The sequence below is a fragment of the Cottoperca gobio genome, chromosome 16, assembly GCF_900634415.1.
Source record: "Cottoperca gobio chromosome 16, fCotGob3.1, whole genome shotgun sequence".
Taxonomy (NCBI): Eukaryota; Metazoa; Chordata; class Actinopteri; order Perciformes; family Bovichtidae; genus Cottoperca; species Cottoperca gobio.
Genome location: NC_041370.1, coordinates 21,828,271 through 21,847,834, shown reverse-complemented (window position 1 = coordinate 21,847,834; position 19,564 = coordinate 21,828,271). Strand labels below are relative to the sequence as shown.

The 19,564-nt window shown below is 42.0% G+C and overlaps 1 protein-coding gene across 4 annotated transcripts in view; it reads right to left on the bottom strand.

Moving 5' to 3' along the window:
- oxr1a (oxidation resistance 1a) overlaps positions 1 to 19,564 on the bottom strand; it is a 149,947-nt gene that overhangs the window by 45,084 nt on the left and 85,299 nt on the right. For all 4 annotated transcript variants that reach the window (XM_029450789.1, XM_029450787.1, XM_029450786.1 and 1 more), the window contains one exon: positions 2,489 to 2,571. In XM_029450789.1, the coding sequence (XP_029306649.1) occupies positions 2,489 to 2,571 (83 nt within the window). The remainder of the gene's footprint in view (positions 1 to 2,488; positions 2,572 to 19,564) is intronic.

Genomic DNA, 19,564 nt, shown 5'->3' with positions numbered 1-19,564 from the left:
AGAATAATCGATAGCTGCAGCCCAAGACTGAAAATTAAGGAATAATTCCATTCATCGCAATTTAGAGGTTATCTTTCTAGCTTTCATCATGGTTGCTATTGGTTAGAAAAACAACAAGACTATTATTTGGGGGCATACAGTATAAGCCTTTATTTGATAGCAAGCAGTAGGGAGCTTGGGTCTCTTGGAATCCCCGGGCCACTATGATGCCCTGATCAGACAGTCCTTAAATATAACTGAGGGATGATGACCAAAGCTATGAAACTGAAAATATGAATGTGAGGCCTTTCTATTATTTTTTGATGTCCTACCTAGAAAAGATGTGCATTTTCCCTTAGTTTCTAAAGCTAAGAAACTAACACCAGAGTTGTAATAGACCAGAATTTCCCTTTAAACCTATCCACAGCCATTTGCTAGTCAAAACACCATGTAGATTCCCGGAGTTCCCAACTGCAGCATCTTTGTCCATGATGTGGAGATAACCCTGTGTTTGACTTTGACTGGCCGTCCACTCAGCCCGTCAGTGGGAAGAGAAGGCCCCCCTGAGTGGCTCACCTCTGTGCTGCTCTTTGCCTCTCTCTGTCTCCACATCTCTCTCTGTTGTTCCCACAGACTTCAAACACTTTTTTAATTGGATGCAGGTCAGCCAATAGCTGGACTTGGCTGAATGGACTGGCGTTATCAGTGTCTAGGCAGATGGGTTGCAGCTGCTCAGGTTATTTCTCAATTCAGAAAAAAAGAAAATAGGGACAAAAAAAAATAAGGACAGAGAAAGAAGCCTGTGTGTGAAGTAGAGGGGTGAGAGGGGGGAGGGGAGATTGTATTGATAAGGCATCATAAGAGAAACCCTCCTTTTTCCAGTGGGCGCTGGGCGATAGATTAAAAACGTATCTGCTGGAGAGCGAAATAAGGAAACATCGCCAGCCGTCCCTCGGCACAGGAGATGAATTTAAGATAAAGCTACTTCTCAATCACTGGGACAGCAGCGACCATGTGTCTCTCACAGTGTAGGGGAATGGTCATATCGCCTTAAACACTCAGCGGCCCCAAGCCTCCTGGCTACGTGCTGTTGCAGCATGTCAGGCTACAGGACACAATCATTGGCAGTGCTCGATCCATCCATCACACTTGCAGCAAACTAGTGGGGGGGGGATAATAAGTAGGAAAGGGCGAGACGGAGTGATGGCTGACAAGAACAGGATTGGTATGCTGTGCGATTGAGATATGAATCTTTTCCCCCCAAACTAAACACTAAATCTTTTCCTTTTTTTCTTAACCAACAGCATTTCTGTCCATCCTACTGACTTGTTGTGGCCCGTATCAGGTCATATCACGGCCATGACACAGTGCTTTGGCTCTGACAAATATCCTGTCGTAGTGGTTTAGGTTGTTCACACCCCAGCGAGATAAACAAGGACCTTGTCAATCAGCAAGTCTTGGATGACTGACAGGTTGGGGAGGAGGTGGATGTGGAGGTGGTGTCTCTGTTGCTGCGGTGTTGGAGATGGGGAAAGCGAGGCCATCACAGTGAAACCCACAGTAGCTCATGGAGCTGGAGTTTGGGACAAGAGAGTGCAATGTCAGTGAGAGACCATGCTCTCCCTCCCTTTTATTCCTTTCCTCTCTCCTTCACCTCTCTTTTCAGCAGGCAGACAGCCAGAGCTGAGCCACAGCAATCCCACTCCTCACTGTTGCCACGGAGAGAGAGGCGAAGAAAAGCAGTCTGACTGCAGCTGGATTTGAGGGTCATTTGAAGAACACAACCAGGCAAAACAGAGACAGGCTCCATTTTCAGCTCACGCCAGGGAACCAGAGCCCTCTCTCTCTCTCCCTCTCTCTCTCCCTCTCTCAATCGCCTCACCCCAGCTCCCCTTCTCCTACACAACAGCTAAATCAATAGAAATGACAAGGCAGTTGGAAGGTCATTTGCGAGCACAGCGAGCGCTGTGGTGGAATGCTTTCCGATACGTGGCACAGAGAACGAAAGGAAAAACAAATAAACATCCTGCCAGCCCTCCTGCCTATCTGTCCTGGTCTGATCTAGTTGGAGGGAACATACGAAGCTGCTACAATTCATCTCTCCCTCCCATACATAAACATGCGAAATAGAGCACAGCGATGTGCTGCTGCACAGGGACTCTTTAACAGAGGATACATTATTTCCATAAGCTTTCTATCAGCTATCCTGCACATCTCTGTACACTCACACATACTCTTTATGTAAACACTTTGAGAATGAGATACACGTGTTACACTGTCAAAATCCACAAAATGCTTCTCCCCCTCACTAATGAGCTACCAAGCATGGTCGGACATGGTGCCTTCACAACACACAACAACAACAACAGCTAGAATATTAGTGGAGCTCGAGAACCCACCAGCAGCAGCAGACACACACAGAAGCATCAGCAGCACGGGAGCAGGAAAGCGTCAAAAACTCATGACGACAATAACACAGAAGGAGCAGAGTTGCTTGTGCATTACTCACAGAATATTCGATGGTCCCTTTGGGTCTCTGGAACGACATGCGCCTCCCATCCTTCTTCTCCGGAGTCTTCTTCTGGCCGGTATCTGAAAGCAAGCGAGGCAAGGTACGCATTACATTCATGTTCCTCTCTCCCCAGCTTGTCACAAGCTGCCGTTTCCCAGCCCCGTGGGTAGACCGCTCATTCGTCAACAGTGAGCGAGCCAGCCAGCCAGCCAGCTATGTGAGCTGTGAGCGACGGAGCACTTTCTCTCTCTCTCTCTCTCCCTCTCTCTCTCCCTCTCTCTCTCCTCTCTCTCTCTCTCTCTCTCCCCTCTCTCTCTCCCCCTCCCTCTCTCTCTCCCTCTCCCTCTCCCCCTCTCGCTCTGCTTCTACCCTGCTGCCCTTGCTCTCCCTACATCCCACGGTCCTCCTCTCTCTCCCTCTTTTTTCTTCCTCCTCACCCACCGTACAGCGCAATGACAGCCGTTGAGAACAGTTCACCTTGCCTTCCTCCCCCTGTTGTCTCTCACGGCAGACAGAGACAAGGCTGACCTCCATCAGGGCACCACTGCTCTGGATGCAAGCCCGAGAGGAGAAGAGGAGGACGTATTTGGTTGGCAAGGGGGGGTGCTAAAGCTAAATATGGCGAAGAAGGAAAGTGGGGGCTGAGCAAAAGGGTGGATTGAAGAGAAGGGAGGGTTCAGTACTACATGTTGGTTGGGTAATGTGGGGATGTAGCATGGAGAAGTGACAGCCGAAGTAGAGGGTGGAGGTGTGGAGTCGTAGTGGTAGATCCAGTTGTTTAAGCATTAAGAATATTTGGGATAATCAGAATTTCCTACTTTTTGAGGCAGGACCTGAAAGGGTTGGAAGGTAGAAGAAGGGGCAGAAGGCGGAGGTGATGATCCAGGATGGACACTGCTGAAAAGTAGGGGTTGTAGTCTGAGAGTTGAGAAATATAATGGGGTAGAGATGGCTGGCTTTGGGGGGACGGAGGACAAATGAAACAGGGTGGATGGTGACAGAAGACTATGGCGGAAGGTCCATGAAGAAGTTGGGGGGCTGGGCGAGATTGGGAGAAAGCAAGGAGATGAAGGCAAGAGGGTGGATGGAATATTGAAGCAAGTAGATGAAAGCCAGAAGCAAAAGATATGATGCGAGATGAAAGAAACTGGAAGGGTACTCTTGGGAATGGAAAAGATCTGGAAAAGGGGCTGACTTTGGTCTTTGACTTAGGGCTGAGAACAAGGAGCATGGGCAAAGGGGCTTGAGGAATAACGTACAAGGCTTTGTTAATTAGAGGTGTGGGTGCGGGGGCCAGGAAAGGATTTGCTCGGAGGAAGTGAAAGGGTTTGAGTGTTGGACATTGGTCAGATGTCTCTCATAAACATCTTTCTTTTGTTGGTGGTGTTGCACATGACTCATGAGTCCCTTTATTTGTGTCTTTCTCATCAGGCATCTCAGATAGCTCAAACATGAGTCATACACAAGTGTTGCTATTTCTGGGGCTCAGGACTGCCTGGCAGAAAGTGAGAGAGGAGGGGTAATCAGAGCTGCTTCAGGTGTAAATATCAGTCTAGTAAATACGATACTGTTGGTGTAGGCTAGCAAAGATATGGATTTACTACTGATGTTGTCAAATGATAGTAGATACTACTAATGATTGTGTATGTATAGTTATTATAAATACGTCTTTAATGCTTTATTTTCTTGGTTTTAACATAGTCAGTGCAGATCTTTCTTTAATGATAATAGATAGAAAATAATAGCTTCTTGCCACCATCACAGGTTGCATATGTCGGAGTTGTGGTCTTTATGGGTCTACTCGGTTCTGTAAGTATTACAAATATGAATCAGTCAGAAAGATTTGTGGTCTGTGTGTCAATATGTCCATTACCTGAGCAAACTCACTATCTGATCATGTGGTATAGCCACAGATTTTAGGTAATCAGTAAAAAGATTTAGGTTTAGAAATGACAATTATTATTTTTGGTGCAGGAGGTGAAAATAGGACTTTCAATTATTTCTCTGAATTAGTCTTTGAAGCATATACAATAATTATCCTTGGAATTGGTTTTTATGGCTTTACGTTTGTTTTTCGGACATTATTAATATTTATTGCTGCTTGTTAATGAATAGCTAATCAGGCTGCTGCGTGCGTTAGTGTTCTCTCTGTTCAGGTAGATAGTTTAGATCTGGTCTCATTTTCATCAGGTCGGGTCTAACTGTGCTCGGGTGCTTTTTCAATATTCTTTTGTGTGTATTTTCTTTAAATAGTCATCTCCAGATTATTTTCACCTCATTCAATATTGAGGCGCTTTCTGAATTATTATTTTCTTTTATCAACACTACCCAGGTAGGGTAGTGCATAAAATAACCCGAAGCAGTATGAAAACCTGGGGTAAGGATTTGTGATGGGGAAAAAACACAATGGCTGCACAAACTGTGGGCGTGTGCCAAATCAATTATTCAGTATCCAAATGAAAACCTTGGCAGGATGATTACTTTCAGTAGGACAATAGAAACTGGAGCTGTGGATTGTGCATGATTGCGTTTTAGTTGCTATTTAGAGGCAACACGTCATAACTGTGATTTCATGCTTTTCCTGTTATGAAATATAATCCACTGTGTCTCTGTTTAATTGCAGGTCATGCCAGTGTGGCAGACTGCGTGTAACCGGACTCGGTTTGTAAACAGCGGAAGTGTTGATCTGCTTCGTTAACTTCAGAACTGCAAAGACGACAAAAGATTTGTGCAGTGTTTTGCTTTTGTCGTAGCTTGACGTGCTGATACAAAGCTGTAATCAGTAAAGTGATGCGGGCTGGGCACAATCAGTGTTAACAGAAGATCAGGCCAAAATGCCTACAACTCCCAAATACTATAGATTGAGAGGAGTGGGAGAGTGACAGAGAACTACGAAGATAAAGAACGAGAACAACAGATATGCATTAGCAGCTGCAGGGGTGTTTGCACATGTTGAGCCAGTGATTGGTCTAAAATTAAACCTCACCATGGATGGTGGCACAAGAAATGTGCATTTTATTCACACTCCAGACACACAGCGGAGCTCAGCACCGGCCATCTTCAGTAACGAAAGCTCTGGTTTCATCCAACTCCACAGGAGCATCTGTTGTCTCTAAATAAGCCCTGCTTCTGTTGAAGGAAACTACTTCTTAAATCCACAAATCACAGCCTGTTTGTTTAATTGGAATTTCGATTTTCCTTCAAGCATGTTGTTGCCAGTCAATACACAAATTGATAACGTTTCAACTTTTATTTTTCCTGTCTTGATACACCGTCTTTGATTTTGGACCATAACAGTAAACCGCTGCACGTCATGCATTGAGACAGTATGATGTAACATGCTCAAAATGGCAGAATCTGGAGATGCAGAGGCTGAAGAGGAAAGGCGTGAAGAAATTGGCCTGTGGCCGATGCCAATCTAGATGAAGTAAACGCAGCTATCTTTGCTGAACAGCACAGTGGAAAGATTTCTAACAGAGGAGAGCCGAGGTCGCTAGTTATCTAATTTGTTGTTCAACCAAGTAAAACAGTTGCCACAGTGTAAGTCGTTTTACTGTTCTCGCTTCCCATAAAAGACATTTTACTCGTCTCATTAATGGGCTGAATTACAATTACACAGGGTCAGCTGTGAGAGAAGCTGTGTGACTCGCTCACATACTGAAAGGACCTGCTGTATGTCAGGAGAAACAAAGGCTGCCTCTCATCAATCTGGGATGTAAACAGTCACAAGAAGTCAAGCCTATCTGAGTAACTTAACGAAAAATGTGTGAAAAAAAGGCCGCGTCCGAGACGAATCATGACCCAGCTCACTGCCTCATCACAACACAACAGACAGCAGCACCGCAGGTATCGGTGTGGGCTTTTGTCTTTGATGGACCTCGACCACAAAGTCTTACAGAAAGGTTGACTTGCGTCTCTCTGCAGTCCCATGGTTTAATGTCTATGCGACATGAAAACTGTGACAAACCCCCTGCCGGGTGACACATTTCTGAAATGAAGCTTCTCGAGGACGGCAGAAAATATTAAAATAGGTTATTAAAAAGGTTTTTCAAAAAGGTGTTCATCCATCATGTTAGCATGCAGCTCTTCATAAGAATGATCTCTCTGTCCTTTCTCACATTTAATAAAAACACCAATGAAAGAATGCCTTTACCAACAAGCACGAGGACATTTCTTGAAAAGACATCACTATGAACAGCTTGGGAAGAACAACACACATCTCTTTCATAGCTGCCATTATTGCTATACTGTCCATATTGATTTAACTTTTACTACATAGAAAAAAGAAACAATGAAACATGTCTATAGACAAACTATATACACCCTTGGGAATTTGCACACTTCAAAGAATCTGCAAGGAATCTGAATGATTTTTGACAAATGCAAGTGCTGCTGTATTTGACTCTAAAGACGTGCTGTGTTCTGTACCCGTGCAATCTGTTGAGTATGAATCATGGCTGCAAAATATATAGTTCGCCTCACTTTGTACACAACCATGACAAACTGAAGCGGGCAGGGAATAGGAGAGTCAACAACTATCCGACTAACATTCCCTCATGGTCGGATAGAATACACAAGCAGCCAATTTCCCTCTGATGCCTTGTTTCCCCTGCCTGCTGGCTATACAGCCCTCCCCAGATGTTATTTTTAGAAAACCCCTAAACAGTAGGGGAGGCAAGAGCTCTGCACCAACAACACTGAACAGGTGCTGTGCGGGACTAGTTAGAGAGCTTGAGACTTTCCTAAAAAGTTTGGGGGTGGGGACACACACAGTCAGTGGTATGGCACTTAGTTGTATACAGAGCTTGGACACAATAACAGAAATACCTGTGAAATAAAATGCAATAGGCCTGCAACACATCCCACCCTTGTGTTTTGTGGAGCTTAGAATAGTTAATGTTTGTTAAGACTGTATCAACTCTGTGTTCATGTTTGAGGACATTTGCATCATATTGTTAATTTAGTGCTAAAAGATTACTTGAAATATTGATTAGTTGAGTGACCATTGATTGCCATCTACGATATTGTACTGGACCAGTGTAGGCAATGCTGCAAATCATTATGCACACTTTCCGTAAGACCACACTTCTGTTGACTTTAGCTGAGGGAGTTACCCATAATTCACAGCTTTGTAACGTTAAACACGGGGTTACCAGGGGAAGCCCGGGAGTGTTTTAAAAAAGAAAAAAAGAAGAAGGTAAACAGAGAGGATGGCACATGGGTGTTAAGCCTTGCATATTAAACACAAACAAACATTACCTTGCAGATTTAAGATGGAGCATTGAAAGCACATGAAATCAGAGGAATGAATTGTATTTCACACCCTGTTCATTCATCAACATTTTCTTTAAAAGTTGCTGTTTCGACAAAAACTATTAAAATAACTATTTGACAATCACCTCTCCTCTCATAAGGCAAGAGCCTGGAAGACGTTCAGATTAGGCAGCAAAACTGTTTAAAATAAAAACCAGCCATTGCTACATGTTTTGGCATCGTCACGGTAATGCATTCTGTCAAAATGCTGTTCCCTTCCTGTTTGTACTATTTAAATCCCTTGCAGCCTCTCACATTCAGGCATTGCGGAGTCACCCGGTTAAGTCCCAGAGGGTTAGGGTTTGAGGGTTGAGATTGGGATTAGGACTCTGACTTCCCATCCTGAGAGTCACACCACTAAAAACACTTCACCATGTGCAGATTTGCATCTTTTCTCCATCTCATAAAATTATAAAAACTACACTTATTTATGTTTGTTGTAAAATAAGCAATTGAAAGAGGACACCTTGTGCTCCGAGAAAAGAAAGGGGCATTTTTGCTTAGTTTTCATATTCTATAGACTAAACACTTTAACAATTAATACAAAAAGGATCCATTACTTATGTTTTCCAGCTCCTTGTATGTAAAAGCTCACCTGTGTATGAACTTTGACTGTTCCATTTCCTCTAACAGAATGAGGAGCACAGTCGTGGAGATTCTGGAAAGTAATGCTCATAAGTTTTGACTTTAACATCTATTGACATTAAAAGGAATTGAACGTCTTCTGGCCTCTGGCACTGTTTATGATGATGACAGAAATAACTGTCACATTTTCAAAACACAATTGGCTTGCTGGATAGTTGCATTTGAAATCCATAAAGAATGTCAGGTAAAGAGATAATAAGGCTGTTTCACAACACAAAACAATAATGCAAGATGTTGATGTTGATAAGATGATATTCATTTGCTTTTCTGTCTTAGGAGCGACTTGTACACAGGCACAGGCAGCTGCGACAGCATCCTCCAGTTTTGAGTGTATGAAAGTTTAGGATGAGGAGGAGGACGAGGGACGCACCTGATTGGGTAATAGTTGGGCCATTTGGTATTGATGAAAATCGTGCAGCTGTATAAAGCCTTGATATAGTAACAACTCAGTTACTTACTGTTGCTTTAAGAAACACAAGTATTACATGATTAAAAAATATACTGTGAAAGCTCTTATCCAGACATGTAGCCCACAGTGTCGGGCTAACAGGGACAGATGGGGAGTCTGTAATTCTCACTTGAAGTGAAAAGAGACTGATCAGTCAGTATATGTAGTAGAATGCTTACTCAAATAAAACAGGAGTAAAAAGTGCTGACTATCACACAGTGACAAACTCTGGCTCTAAAGCTAAGCTGTGGTGCCGTTATCTTCACACCAATTCGTTAGGTGGACATGACAACTTTATTACAGCGAAGAGGAGCTGCAAGTTTCTCAGGCCTCTTTCTCATGTGCAAAATAAGTTATCTATTCTGCATCGCATGCTACAGTAGGTTACCATAAGCAAAATATTAATGACGTTTAATTCAGAGAGCCGAGAGGCCAAGTACCCTGATGTTGTGTGTGTGTGAGTCTTGCTGGTGCCAGGGCCTGTGTGTGTCTGATACATGCAGCTTGAGAGTAATCTCTCAAATGTTTGTTTGGCTGCAAACACACAGTCCTCACGTAATGACAGTGTGACATGCAACTATATCATTTTATAGCTTAAAGCTTATGGCTTGGTTTGTCAGTCAGCAAGTTTTCGGAGAAACTACCGGCCTGATTTTCATGAAATTTGTTCGAAGGGTGAAGCATGGGCCAAGGAAGAACCTATACAATGTTGTAGCGGATCCAAACCGCGGGGCGGATACACAAACTATGATTGACTTTCATTGCATTAATACTGCATACATGTTGTGTCAGAACAATCGCAGAAATAAATTCCCGACTGGGAAAATTCATGTGAACGCCGCCCCCTCCCCAAGTCTGAAACAACAACTTGGAAACAGCCATCAACACTGAGCAATAAGATACAACACAACTTCTTTGTAGCGTCCATGTTGTTTCCACATTACGCCTTACAAAAGGTATATACAGCATTCAGAGCATTAATATAGCAACAAACTATTTGCTACGTAAAGATGTAGTGGAGTAATGTCCTGAGTAGAGAATAAAGTCACAGTACTGTAATCTGAGCTTCTTGTAATTTGTTTACATAGCCGGGCCGGCCGCACCTGCATGTGAGTCCCTGCATGTGAGAAGCTACCGACCACCGCTCTGCACTGTGCTCATATGGCAGTTACCGCTGTTAACGCCATCCCGACCCATGGCCTTGCTGCGTAAACTTAACGGCCACCATCCAGTTTCCCCTCAGGTTAACACTGTTAGCATGGTCATCACGGTTTTCGCTGGTGGCACTGTACACTGATAGCTCAGCCCTCGCCATTTTGAGAGCTGTGTGGCTGCAAACCCTCAATCTCAGATTTTCTCTAAATTCCATATTGAGAACCTTTAAAGCTCATGAACACACAATAGTCGGAAGAACAACTTCCCAACACGGGAAATGACAGCATCAGAGGAGCACTTGAATGCACCATAGGCCTTGGGGGAGGTCTGCGCTCTCAGAGGGCAAGATCTTACTTTTAAAAAGGAGTTGGAGCCACCAGGATAAGACATACAGAAGTTGTACCAGTCTTAAAATAACATTCAATAAAGCTAGGCAGTTTATTCTAAAGACTTTTTAATACTTTCAATGTCTCCAACCTGCGAGAAAGTAATTACACTTATGGATCCTCCAATTACTCCCCTTATTGTAAGCTGCAGGATGATATTGGCAATGTATCATACCAACAACAGCAAATGTCAGCTTTCTTAATCAGCAGTCCCATTGTCTCAGGAGACAATGAATACCATTGAATAGAGGAAAAATGCCAACAGCACTGTATTAAAGGAGCAGGCCATTATTGCTGTGTAACTCCACTATATAGCTGGCATAAGCTGTACTCTTTTCCATTGTAATGACTATACAGTACATGGGTCTAGTGGAGCTGTCAACTTAAACACAGAGAACATCGTGTGACAGGCAACATCCCTTTGCCAACACTCTCAGTACCACTCAGCTCTATACTACACTGCCAGCCTCCACGGACCAGCCTATACACCACTCAGCACTTTTGTTAGTGTGTGTGTGTGTGGATGGACATGTCCATGCTAGAACAGGAGGCACTGGATCTGCCCCGTCCTCTCATTAACACTCTTCCCATGTCTGCTAATCACACTCCCACTGTGTCGCTGGTAATGTGGCTTAAATTCTTTACACTGCGAGATGATTCTCTTTCCCCACTTTCAACATTAACAGCAAGACACTGGTCTGTACAGAGGTGCATTAATGCTAAGACATTAGAATTAATATTCTGACAGCGTGTACTTGACTGTTTCCATAGTGACGATCCTGGTGCAGACTTAAAGGGAAAAGGTGTTATTATTATAAGAGTGTCTGCGTTATACACAAGCTTGTGCGATGATTACTACAAATCATTTTGTTCTGAATAAGGGGAGGCACTTAAGATGCCTCACTGTAATCACAATGATACATTAACCATAACCAGCTATGCTACTGAGGATGTTAACTAAAGTATTAATGATCATTAATATGCATTATGGAAACGAACGCCCGATCTTGAAGCTATGAATTGATAGTTACAGTTGTTCTTAAAGGGGGAATCTGTAGTGGACACACTGTACAAGTCTCTCATGTATTGTTCTTGTTCCCGTGTTCGTACAGAGCAGAAATAATTATCCGATTCATTAGTCATTGGATAGAAAATAATTCAGCAAGAATAAGAACCGATTACTTTGTCATTGATGAAGCAACAATGCCAAACTTTACCGTTTTAAACTTCACAGATTTCCGTTTTTCTTTCTTAAATATCACGGTAAAATAAATAGCTTTGTGGACGAAACAATTAATACGAAGACGTAACTTTGGGTTAGGGCTGGATATAAAACCTCAATACTTTTTCGTACAGACTGAAATGTGTCAATAAGCAACAAGTATCAAAAACTCGCAAGTACTCGGAAGCTGGCATTGAATGTGCGCTCAGATTCATAAAATGCAAATTCTTAAAATGTTGATCAAATAAAGTAGGGCCTAGATATTTCTTGATCAGACAGTCCCTAGTTTAAATAAATACATTGCCTGTTTCAGATTAGTAGATGCTCGTGCTAACATTTAACAACTTTGGTTTCTTTTGTTAAGTTAAACAAGAGTGTAAAGTCATGCTACTGTAGCAGCTCTGTGAGGCTGTCCCTCGTGCTAAACGCTAATGTCAGCATTCTAACAAACTCATTATAATGATATTTAGCAGGTACAATGTTTACCATGATCACCATCTTGGGACATCACAAAACTTAATGTAATTCCACCCGAGGGGAATTTGAATGTCTGTAGTACATTTCATGGCATCCATCCAACGGAAGACAAGACTGGCAAAAAAACAAACCTGTAAAACATGACATATTTATTGTTATACAATATATCCACCTGTCATATCGGAGGATGCTGATATTTCATTTTAAAGACTTTATCTGCCGATGATGTGCCAATATCATCGTGCATCCCGTTAAAACAAGCATTATTTGCCATCAGTATTTAAACTTTCGCATATTGGCACCTGTATCTAAACATTTTATTTTATATACCCAGCCCTACCTTGGACATTTGAACATTTTGTTAGCCATTTTTCACAAACTAAACTATTAATATTTTAATGTTAAAAATAGGACAGATTAAAGGATTATGGCAACGAATGTTGATTGGTGCCCTACACAAATATATTTCCTCTCACCGATACTGACAGCACGATTATGGAACTGTATACCATAAACCACAGTTAGAACACGCTTCATGAAACTGAAAAACAGGAAGTCTTGCTTAAGCTCCCGACCTCCCACCCTCCTCTCTGCTGTCACATGCATTCAGACTCCGGGCTCACTAATCACACTGCGATTCCTCCAACCTTTGGAGTTAAGGTTATTGCACTTTGAGCAATATTTCTTTGCAAGTCAAAGTTGGGGCTGGTACGGTCGGTCGGTGTGTGTGTGTGTGTGTGTGTGTGTGTGTGTGTGTGTGTGTGAGTGTGTGTGTGTGTGTGTGTGTGTGTGTAAAAGGGGACATGATGAATGGTATGGCTGAAGTTAAGCTCTGCATTGGCTGGATCGATGGCGATGATACATAATGTACACTGGCTGTAGCTTCCACAACAACTCTGTGATTCAGCTTTGACAGTAATGCAACACTGTGACTCAACCCATGTGTGATCATGTGCAGAAGGGCATTAATGACCAGCGTCCATTCATTATTATTGTTATATAATCGCCCTTAATTAATGAAATAATCTTTGGATTGCCTCGAGAGAATTCTCATGGTAGACAGCAGATGGTAGAAAAAAAGAGAGCAGTTGGTATGAGCGAACTTGTGTCGCCGAACCTTTGTGATGCAGAAAGCGCATCTCTGGGTTTACGTCGCCTTCCTGGCACTCTGCATCCAAGCTAAAACACTAACCTCTCAGGTTACAGCTGCAATCAATAGCAGGAGAAGTGATGAGCTCAGCGATGAGACACACAAACTCTGCATTATCAGATCTTTTTATTGAGCCAAAAGCCAAGAGTCCTGCTCAGGAGTCAAGATTTGAATACAGTAAAGGCCAAATGCAGGTACAGGGAGACATACTATGGAGGCTACCGGGGTAATAGTCATATATTTATATACACACAGTATATATTGTATAACACTTTCATTATGAGAAAATATCTTTTTGATACTACATTATTTTACCAAGAACACTACTAAACTTAACTGTAATTGAGTGCTTTTAAATAGCAGTATTGTTACTTGTACTTAAGTAAAAGATCTGGAAGCATCTCAACTACTGCGTTAAATAAAGGAAATAAGCAGGATGAGTGATGTCAAATGCTCCTCAAACTGCACTTCCTGTCTAACCACAGTCTGTAACGGCCAACCAGAAACAGAGGCTGTACCACCGACAGCTTATTTTCCATTTACCCAGACAGGTCTGCTGAGATCAAGAGGAAAAGACGACAGCGTCTCCTCAAAGCCATCTGCATGACTAACGATCACACACAGTGAGACTTGACAACTTGATGAACCATCTCTCTCCTTAGCAATAAAATAAAACTCATGTTACAAACTGTGTTAGGGCCAAATGTTTCTGATTGACAATACATCACGTTTAGAAGGAGAGGTGGTTAACAAAGAACAATAAAGAAAAAGAGGAACTTCCCTTATAACTTCCTTTTCCCTGTGACCGCTGGTTGGCACCAACAACCACAGGGTTGGTCAAAAATGTATGTGCACATGTGTAACTAAAATGATAATAACACACTCACTGGAAAATGTATACAGAAGTATGTACATAAAACTATTTTAGAAATATAGTTTTTTTTTCTGCTCAAAATAGGTTACTTAGTAGGCCACACATTTGTGAGCTCTCAACCTTTGTGACTAGCGTCAGGTCAGCGAGTTACAGTCAGAGAATCACTACTTTATTAATGAAACTGAGAAATGAGAAATGTAAAAATGCTGATGACTCATCAGTTTCAAAAAGGAAAGTGAAGCTATATCTCGAGTTACCTAGGCTTTGCTTGTATTGAAGGACAGGAGAAGCTAGCTAACGACAGCATGAACACAGGCAAAATAAAACGACAAAAAAAGCATTTCAAAGAGCAGTCGGTGATTTACAAACATTCACAGAAACGAAGACCTCATTGAAGGCCAGTTAGCCGTCACAAGCTGAAATGCTTTGCAGACATTGGCCAAGGAAATCCTTCGAGGCAAATTTGTGATATTGGGCTATATAAATGAAAATGGCTTGCTGACCACTTTAGAAGTCATAGCAAATATGAAACTGCAAATACACTACAGGTTGGTCTTTGTAAGTAGTTCAAACCACTTGTAACTAACTATTAGAAACACACTTTGGACATGATCCAATATTTCATATCAACATACTAGAAATGAGTTAAAGTAAACTGGTATAAATTTCTATTTAATAATGTTATTTCACCCTCAAAGGTTCATGCTAACAGAAGAAACGCTCACTGTACACCACTGAGTACTGCTCGTGCATTATTATTCCAGTAAACAACATTCACCATCGATCACAAAATCCTGTACAAGAAATCATTACCATCATCACATCATTTTCAAAAGCATTTAGGGCTTCAACAAGAGTTTACTTAATAAGCAGTTAAAAACTTCAGATATTGAGATGCCAACATTGCAATTACATTTAGAGTCTCATACAGTAATCAGCAATATTACCATGATGAATAATAATGATCCCCAGATAAAAATAACCAAAGCTGCAGTTTCTGTCAAAGCAAACCTAAATACACCAAAAGAAAAGTGACAACAAAGAACAAGTGAAATCCTGTAACTTCAAAAATGAAAATTATACCCATGGCATAAAACCACAGGATTATGCAATGCGTCAATACTTGTCTTGTTTATCAATCATTGCAAAACAAATGATTTACACACACATCATTCAGCCTAATGCTTGACTTAACTAGTTTAACTGCAGTGGGGTTTAATAGGTGCCTGGTCCGAGTGAAGTTGAGGCCTTCTACTCTTATGCCCAGGGCATATACAGAACACTCAGCTGACAGGGAGGACGGCACTAGTTCCTTAGTTGTGCTTTGCAAACACTTTTATTAGCCAGACAACCTTGTATTGATTAGTAACTTAATGTGAGTAGGTTAATCTTTCTCTAAAGACATAATCTGTGATCTTTGGCAGGCAGAATGCTTAGATTAAATGTACTAAAACCCTGATTCCTGGTGTGGTAAGCATATGCTTTATTAAACCAATTTCCGTAAATGTGTTTTGTGTTCGGAAAAATCTTTGTTTGAAAAGTTTGTTTCACCAAGAGAAAGGAGATCTCCGGGTATTACTTGGCCTCCTGCTGGAGAGGGAACAACTCATCTGTACACTTGATGGAACGTCTCTGCACATGGGCATCCCACCGATCAGCTTAGAAAAGATAGTGCAGATCTGCTTTCTGTCATAATAAACAGAACCACCCTGAGTAAAGACCATCAGTTTAAATAGGCTGAAGAAAAACTATGAGCAGGAGGTTTGCACATCCCTGCAGAACACTCCAGCTGACATCATACACGCAGTCAGGGAACCATCGTTAGTTTGAACTCTGACACAGTTCTACAAGTGGTGTACAGTGCTGTGGTCCGGTGAGCCCAATGCGACTCCTGCCACTTAGTTTCCTTAGCAGAGCCATAGGATGGGCTCATGATGCTATGCAGGGAGAGTGACACGCTGGTACAAACTGCTCAAGGACTTTTTGGAAATTAAGGTGATTAAAATCATCTATTACAGTGCTGAGAGTAACAGCAGATTGCGCTCTCTGAATCATTTTGGCGTCAGCCTTGGGGTTAACGTGAACAGTGACACATAAGCGACCTCCCTGGGGAACATGGAGAACTTAGAGATGCAGAGAGGAGTTCAAAGTCGGGAGGACACACCTGCTCTTGCAGCGTGGAATGGGCACACAATCTGTTTATGAGATATTCCTGTAACAGTGTGTCCAGAGTTAGGCTCATGCTGGATCAGAAGTGCTTTTAAATGTGACAAATGTGTGTATTACAGTATCAATCCACAAAAGCTGTGAGCTTTATAATGAAGGGCAAACACACATAGAGAAGTTATTGGAAATGTTTCTTCTAGTCTAGTTGGGATGAATGAACTCCGCCCAAGTGGGGGTCGGGACCCCTACAAGAAGGGTCGCGATACAATTAACAGATAAAGGATATGAAAGCGGAAAATAGTTTTCTATACAAATGTTTTGCTATTTCAAGTATTTCACATATTTCTTTTACAAGTTTTGCCTCTGTAGGTCTCTAAAAACCCAAGTAATCACTTTAAGTGGACACAAGCCAAAAAGGTCACTGCACTAGAGCAACTAAGAAATCTGATCTTTAACATATTGCTCAATACTCAGACGCTCGCAGACTTGTGTCTTTACATATTTTAGTTCAATATAGATTCAGTTGGAAGATTTGGTTTAAAAAAAAAAAAGCAGAAGTTGATATTAAAGCACACTCTCAGTCTTCCCCTACATTGTGATTTTTTTCCAATCAATATCATATTAAGTCATAATTATCATACATTTGTATTTCCCCTATGAAAACAACTCCCTTTCAGAATATCCTGTCTTTATAGTTTCTTCACAGACGTCAGAAATCAAAATACAGACTGCTGTATCTGTCTCTCTATCGCTCAGAACATTCAGGGAAGAGTCACAAGATCTGAAGAAATCTTCTTGGGTTTTTTAGGAAATTGTGATCGACATTTGACATTTTCTTCAATTTCAAAGACCAAACGATTAATTGAAAACGGAAAAATTATTAGCAGATTAAAAGCCACATTACCATTAATTGAGCAGATGGATCTGGCTCAGGTGTCATCTTAAGTGTGGAGCTTTTGTCATGTGATACAAGTGGTTGTATACGGGCAGAGATAACAAGTCTCAGTTTAAATCACAGGCGTCAGATGTGAATCCCTTTGATTTTCTCTTGTAAATACATTACTAATAATCTACAGACTTTAGAGCAGTAAATTAGCAACAAAGCCTCAGTTTCATTAAACTGAACACGAGCCTCACACTGACCACAGAAATGCCTCTGCCCCGTGTAATGAGCTCTCCCATTCCTCATACAGCATTTGGAGCGCAGACATTTACTCTGCCCTTTATTAGTGTTCAACTTGTCAAACAGTGCAGTGCCCACCATGCTTCACCCACTACCTCCGTGCCCACCCTCGTCTCTAACATCATATTCCACTACCTGACTCCACGTCTTGTTAAGTCTCATTCTTTCCCCCTGAGCAGGGCAGTAGCCTGCAGACACGAGCCGCCCCCGCGGTCCACTCTGCTGCTGGAAGAGAGAGGCACAGGGACTGCTAATGAACCCGACTGCCATCCGTGGCATTTCAAGAGCAGCAGAGCATGCATCTGATTAATCTTTGTCCTAATTAGATCCAACAATTAACCTGCATGCCACCGAGCTCTGGAGCCCAATGACTCTGCGTGAGCTGCAAACCCCTGCACATTACACCAGAGCAGGGCGAGCGTGTGCCCTCGCACTGCAACTTTCGGTGTTTTCAGAACAACTAATTAATGCTAACTAATAGCACAAAGCCTTCTGTGTGATATTTTGACAAAAAGGCCGAGAGCCCACATGCATTTCTGCTTTTCATTTCAATGGCCCTACATTTCTCAGCTTTTAATTCAAAGCCAGAGAAGACACTGATGGGTTTCATAATAAATTATGTGCGAGAGGCAAAGCAGAAAGGGGGAGGGGGGGAATCCAATCTTCATTAACATGGAGATACTCCCCGATGTGAAAAGCCTTGAGGACATGCTTGTTCACTCACTGACTGGATGCTTTAAGTATGCACTGGCTGCTGATCAGAGATATTTGAAATGCCTCACTTGTTACAGGCACTGTGTCCTCACAACAAACTGGACAGGCACTGTGCAGCCACGGGGGACATGAACTTAGCTGATTTGTTGAGTTCACATAGGTTCAGAAGCAGGAAATCAGGCAGGAAACAAGCATAGGGACCCTCAGTCCTATAATACACTGTCCATGAACATGTGTGCAATAGCAAGTGTTGCACACGTTAGGGAAGACATAGGGACACAAAGCATATTCAGAAACTGACACATAAGAATCTTTAGTTTTATTTAAAAGTACTGTTAGGAAAAAGGGGGTCTTGTGATTAGCAGTGATTCCTCTTAGCTTTGACCTTTAGTTCATATAATTTATTTTATATGCATTTGAATAGTTTTTATTTTTCGGCATTAATACGTTACTGTGGGGCATAAAACCTTTTCATCAATATAAGCGTACTTATGAAAGATGTTCTGTCTCTGAGCGGATCTAAATGACTTTGCTACTCATTTAAAATAATCATCGAATACTCAAACGTAATGTAGGTATTGCTAGTTTTCGTCAACAAAACTACAATGTGCTGCCTGTGTTTTAGGTACAAAGGCCTGGTTACGAGTGCATATAAAAAAAGGGCGTCACGTTCGGAGCGTCATCCACGTTCAGCATGTTCGAGCACAATTTATGTAGAATTTCCCGGAAATTTCGATAAGATCTTTCGACCATAATTATCATTGAATACTACAACACACGGTCATTAACAATACCCTCTCATTGTATGAATGAAGCTGATTCTGAAATGAGAGCTTGTTTACTAATATTGATGTTGACAGTCTAACATGGGCTATCAGATCTAAACAGCTATTTCGCTGAATGCCAACTATGTGCGTGCAAGGTATGGCGACTGTTGCATCGTGTTTGATGGCTACAAACAGGGTCCGTCAATCAAAGATCACGAGCACCAGCGAAGAGTTGAAAAACATGTGCAGATATTCAGCTTAGTGAATCTACAAAGTCTCACGATGACCAGCAAACCTTTCTCTCGAATGACAAGAACAAAAGTCAGTTCATCGCGTTGCTGAGTGGATGCTTGGAAGCTGATGGTCAGATTGTGCACAACAGTACTGGAGATGCTGACACAATGATAGTGGAATGTGCCCTTCAATTTGCAAGACAAGGAAGGGAAGTAAGTGTAGTAGCAGATGACACGGATGTACTTGTCCTCTTGATGTACCACTGGAACCAGAACATGGCTGATATATACTTCCATTCAGAGGCAAAGCGATCAAAGAATGGTTTGAAGGTGTTGAAAA